Genomic DNA, 6000 nt, shown 5'->3' with positions numbered 1-6000 from the left:
GGACTGATGTGAATGTACAATATATACTGTATGGAAAGTGCTGTGTACATTGATGGCGCTATATAAGCACCTGTAATAATGAAATAAAATGTGTCATTGGTGTCTATCACTGGATTCTCTGCAAGAGCTGTCGGGTTGCTGCACTTTACAGTCAGTGCTGTTGTAGCCAAACAAATGGCTGAATAATGTTCCCAATTCCAAATACCTTCTTAGCTGTTTCTGTCCTGATGAGAAATCTTCCAGTAGAAACATTCCTAACAATGAAATGTCATGTACAGGATGTACAGCACTGCGTACATTGGAGGCGCTGAATATATATGCCTGCCACAAAGAAGTCATGTTCATGTAGAACCACACCCATAATCAATGAATGCCCCACCCCTAAAGTACAAGCTCCGCCTACATGGGCTTTCTGGGCACTCAGAAAAAAAGGTTTCACTAAAAACGTTTTGGAAATGTTGGCAACTGTGGCCCAGTATTCGACCCGACACCCAGACCGCTGCGGCTCATACATGAACGTTGACTGTCACATCTTGCGGCTTGCTCTGCTCGCTCTCACAATTGCTCCGCCATGACAGTGCCAATTGGTCATTGCAATCTAACGTGTGTCACCATTCATGTGGCATAAGATCTCATGTGGACTGGAACTGCTGGAACTCTATGGCTTGTCCTGCTCTATCTTCTGATAGCTCTACTATGACTGTGCTTGCTGGACATTGTAGTGCACCCTGCTGAGCGACCACTAGAGATACAATCAGAATGTTAGTGGCATTGCGTGACCTAAGAGTCGCTACACCAATTGTCAGCTTCCATTTCTACAGCCGATTCCATGCTGAGCGATCGATGGAAATGCTGAAAAGGGGGACACTGCACTGGCTGGACCTTCATATGGACTCTGCTCCCTGTCGGCTTTAGTCTCCTTATCTGCAGATGGAACAATATCAGAGACAATTCTTATTGTAATCCTGGAAGATGACACTAGATGTGTTCCTTTATACATGGATTGCTTTGTTTTTGTCTGTTACTTGTTGCAGCTCATAAACACACTCTATAGTGTAGCCTCAGCTGGCCTTATATAGCAGTTGTTGTTTTCCTGAGAGGTCATTTATTATATGGGGGGAGGGGAAGCCGGTACAGTAGGGGGTCACCCCACTGTCTAGGTGACCCACCCATTAGATGTGGCCACATCTGGATGTCTGAAGTCATGTGGGAAGACAACACTGTCTTGGGTTAATGGTGATAAATGTGTTTTTTTATTTCTGTGGTTTTATATTTGAAAATATATTTTCTACACAAAAAATAATACAAATTATTTTTATAACAAAAATATTCAGTATTTTTGCCACTTAGTCTCTGAAGGTAACCTCTGTCCTTGTGGTGCGGAATCTCCTGTCCACCCATTGTTCCTTTATATGTTATGGAGAGCGCCCCCCACTGTCCGCACCGCACTGTCACCGTGTGTTCAGTGTCTTCTTCTTCTTGTGTAGGAGGAATCTTCATGTCATGAACAGGAATTTCCCAGCGTGCTGGTCTCACCAGTGGTAGCAGTTTTGGTGTGAAGATCCAAAAGTCACATTTTTATTTTGTAGTAATGAATACATTGAGGAGTAACAATACAATATAAAATGGAGGAATGGGAGGAAAGACAGATCCCCGCTCAGATCATTCCGGAAAAACGGTCAGTAGATATCAGTCAGTAGACTCATCATCATCGGAATGTGAAGAAAAGGAAAATGATGAATAATCAGTGCCATGAACAGGAGAATCTGATATAATTCCATTCTGGACATTCTCTTCATATCAGGGTCCATGTATTATCTATAGAGGAGGGGAGGACTTCCCACAGACCATTCTCTGATCTTCTTCTGTGTATAGATACATCCCATCCTCCACGCCATCTATGAAGAATAAAATGAGAGTGTTAGAGGAGGAAATGTTGCTGTGATGATGGAAAAGGGGGAGCTGGTGCTGAGCTCTGGAAGAAATGATGGACATTTTTATACACACTAATGGGAAGTATTCTTCTGTCTTCCTGGAAATGTGTGCGATGTGTAATGTACAAATCTGCAGCCGTACAATGTACATCAGTGGTCTCCTATGCTGGGAGGAGATCTGACGTAGATTGGATGTAGATGGTGGGATGTGGGATCTCATCTCTTCATAACTGACCCCAGTATGCAAATACACCAAACCATCCCCTCTGTCCTCACACTTTAGGGGTTTGATAAGTGTCCCCCATTTATAGGGCCCACCACCTTCTAAAACTACCCACCTAATACCGAGGGGCCCTCACCATGGCAGGGGCCCACACACACATGGCCGTCCAACCATTGGGATATCAGACTGTACGCCTGGTGTGCTGGGCCGTCATGTGTACAGGCTGAGAACACATCTGATTGGCTCAGTTATACTGACACATTGGATAGACAGCGGGGGATGGGGGGATTTTTAATGAAAGTTCTTTTTCTTTAAAGGTAAAACCTTGTGGAAGATTGTAGGACCCGACTAAGATTATTAGTGGTGGATCTGATATTCCTCATCCACCCATCTGTAATGACACAACTTGGGATGAGGAAGACATTCTCCATCATCTGGGAAATCTGTGACTGGCACAGGACATCTCAATCATCTCTCTCATTATCTGTATAACTCCAGAGACCTCCAATGGGTTCTACAGAAATGTGGGAACTGTTCTGGGCTCACAGAATGAAACAGGAAGGCCTGAACTCATCTCTACATGGACATGCTGGAAGCCATTTTGTTCTGTATATTCTATTTCATGGTTTCTGAACACAGATTCTAAGAACATTCCAAGGTGGTTACAGCTTATGTTCCCAGGTTATAAATCTGGGGGAGGTATGGTGGGATCAGACGGCTACGAGATAAAGACCAGACATGACACCAAGTGGTAAGGTGAATGGATGAGTCCATGTCTAGATTGAACAAAGGACAAAAGAACTGTTCACAATGATTTGTTTACATGAACCTCAGAAGAAGAGTGCATATTAAACGTTACATTGTGTGTGGTGTTATCAGGGCCACTGTTAGGTCGCACGGGGTCCCATGATTTCTAACAGATGGGGCCCCCAAGCCCCACCCCTCACCTCACCCCCACCCACCCATCGGAGCTGCTTTGTGCAAAACCATTACACAGAACAGGTAAGTATAATATGTTCATTATTTTAATTAACCACTTGCCCTTCTGAGTATTTTTTGAGAACAAAACAATATTTCTGACTTTTTGCTATTAAACACATCCAGTAAAAAGTAAAAAATAAAAAAATCCCAATATGTATAAATTAATTGGTTTACATGAAAGTTATAATGTTTACAGATGGTGGTATAGATACTGGGATTTTTTTTTATTTATTTATTTTTTGTAATTTTGACTAGTAATGGCGATGATCAGCGACTTATAGTGGGACTGCGGCAGGTATTTTGACACTGAAGGGAACTGACTTGGTGTCACTGACATCCCCAGTGACACCAATACAGGGAGCAGTGCTAAAAAAAAAGCCCTAACACTGTACTAATGGCTCTGGGTAGGAAGGGGTTAACATCTGGTGCGATCAAAGGGTTAACTGTGTGCTGAGAGTGTTTAACTAGGGGGCGGGGTGTGTTACTAGGGGGTGGGGGATGTTACCAGGGGACAGGGTCTGTGTTACTAAGGGACGGGGTCTGTGTTACTAGGGGATGGTGTCTGTGTTACTAGGGGGCGGGGTGTGTGCTTCACTGTACTCACACTGCTCTGGATGGCTGTGCTGTGCCCGAGCTGACAGGGAGGAGGATTGTTAGTAAACAAAACAGTCATCCTCCCTGTTGGAGATTCTTGGGAATCACTGAGCGCCGACGAGTAATTACCGGCCGGGACCCGGTGATTGACAGCCGCGGCCACAAATGGCAGTGCGGGTAGGGCGTGCACACAGCTCATGCACGCCGCCTACCCAGAACTGCAAAACCACATGTATATACGTAATTTTTTGCACCCATGCCGCCCTAAAGCACTATTTCTGCTATGGGGCGGATGGGAAGCAGTTAAAAATTTTTTCCAATGACTTTAAGACACTTCTTAGCTGTAAAGTCATTTTCCTTTTCTGTGGTTTTCTTCCCTAGACAAATATGACATTTCCCGGCTCCTGTAGCCTCCTGGGATGTAACCCGTCACATATCCCAGGAGACTGCGGCAGCAGGGACATACAGCGGTGTATCATCAGGTGCTGGCTGCAAGAAAGAGAAAAGAAGGCGGCAACACAAGACCTGGCAAGTGGCATTGGGGCAGCCAATCAGAACAATGCTGGAATTGCTGGGCATGTATGGTCATTGTGGATACACCAGCACAGTAAGAGGGGGGGTTACACAAACATTTCCACGCGGAGGAAGAGGAGAATGGCAAAGTGTTTCTTTAACCCCCTAAGCCCCCAGGACTTTTCTCCATGAATCCCCTTGAGTAGCAGAATTGTATTTTTTTTGGCAATGTGTTGGTTTGAAATATTCTATGTTTAGCATTTGCAGTCTTCCCAGCAATAGTACAGCATATGATGTTGTGTTGAGTAAATAGATACCAAACTTACCAAGATGAAATATTGTGCACATCTGGTAAAAGGCAACAAAGTACCGTACCTAACATTGTCCATAGGGGGCGCTTTAATAGCCTTTACAGGTTACCAGTTTACAGTTAGGCAGGAGGTCTGGGTCCAGAATTATTGCTTTTTTATGGGATTTGTTTTGTTTAACTTTACGCCCTGTTCCAAATTATTATGCAAATGATATTTTCTCATTTCCCTCAATAATTGATGTAAATATCAGTCGGCAGAATTCTCAGGTTACAACTAGAAGAGTACAATTCAATTTTTATTGAACAAACCTCCTAATAACAGGATTTGTGTTCCGGATTATTCCGCACAGGAAGTTTCAAAACACTTTCTAGGTTGTAAAGAACTGAGAATTGTCATTTGTTGTGTTTGCAGCAAATTTACTGAAATCAAAAGCTATTTCAATCCAACGTTTCCCAACATTGTAACTTTGTAAACATTTGAAGCGGTCACGTTACATTGTAACATAGGAGCCCTTATCTGATAGCAGATCACAAGTCTGGCATCCATTGAACTTGGGAGGTTTTGGACAGTTTCTGCTTGAATTTGTTTGCAAGATGTCAGAATAGCCTCCCAGAGCTGCTGTTTGGATGTAAACTGCCTCTCACCCTCATAGATCTTTTGCTTGAGGATGCTCCAAAGGTTCTCAATAGGATTGAGGTCAGGGGAGGATGGAGGCCACACCATGACTTTCTCTCCTTTTATCCCCATAGCAGCCATTGATGCAGAGGTATTCTTTGCAGCATGAGATGGTGCATTGTCATGCATGAAGATGATTTTATTACGGAAAGCATAGTTCTTCCTTCTGTACCAGGGAAGAAAGTGGTCAGTCATAAACTCCACATACTTTGCAGAGGTCATCTTTACACCTTCGGGGCCCCTAAAGGGACCAACCAGCTCTGTTCCCATGATTCCGGCCCAAAACATGACTCCACCACCGCCTTGCTGACGTCGCAGCCTTGTTAGAACAGGGTGGCAGTCCACCAACCATCCACTACTCCATCCATCTGGACCATCCAGGGTCGCACGGCACTCATCAGTGAACAGGACTGTTTGAAAATGAGTCCTCATGTATTTTCTGCCCAATGCAGCCGTTTCTGCTTGTGAGCATTGGTTAGTGGTGGCCGAATAGAAGGTTTCTGCACAGTTGCAGGACTCTGGAGGACTCTACACCTTGATGTCCGTGGGACTCCAGAGGCACCAGCAGCTTCAAATATCTGTTTGCTGCTATGTAATGGGATTTTAGCAGCTGCTCTCTTGATCCAATGCATGGATCTGGCAGAAATCTTCCTCAATGTGCCTTTATCTGCACCAACCCGTCTGTGCTCTGAATCAGCCACAAATCTCTTCATAGTGCGATGATCACGCTTACGTGTTCATGAAATATCGAATGTTTTCATCCCTTGTC

General features: G+C 44.2%; 1 protein-coding gene across 1 annotated transcript in view; it reads right to left on the bottom strand.

Annotated features, from left to right (window-relative positions):
* Positions 1-1230: 1230 nt before the first annotated feature.
* The window catches only part of LOC149441018 (NACHT, LRR and PYD domains-containing protein 3-like), a 116015-nt gene continuing 111245 nt past the window's right edge, over positions 1231-6000 (bottom strand). The window contains exon 10 of the mRNA XM_089657854.1: positions 1231-1898. Coding sequence (XP_089513980.1) covers positions 1796-1898 — 103 coding nt within the window. The 3' untranslated portion in view covers positions 1231-1795. The remainder of the gene's footprint in view (positions 1899-6000) is intronic.

The sequence above is a fragment of the Staurois parvus genome, unplaced genomic scaffold, assembly GCF_062004578.1.
Source record: "Staurois parvus isolate SC_StPar_1 unplaced genomic scaffold, SC_StPar_1.0 ptg001036l, whole genome shotgun sequence".
NCBI classification, from domain to species: domain Eukaryota; kingdom Metazoa; phylum Chordata; class Amphibia; order Anura; family Ranidae; genus Staurois; species Staurois parvus.
This window is presented reverse-complemented; position numbering and strand designations above follow the sequence as displayed.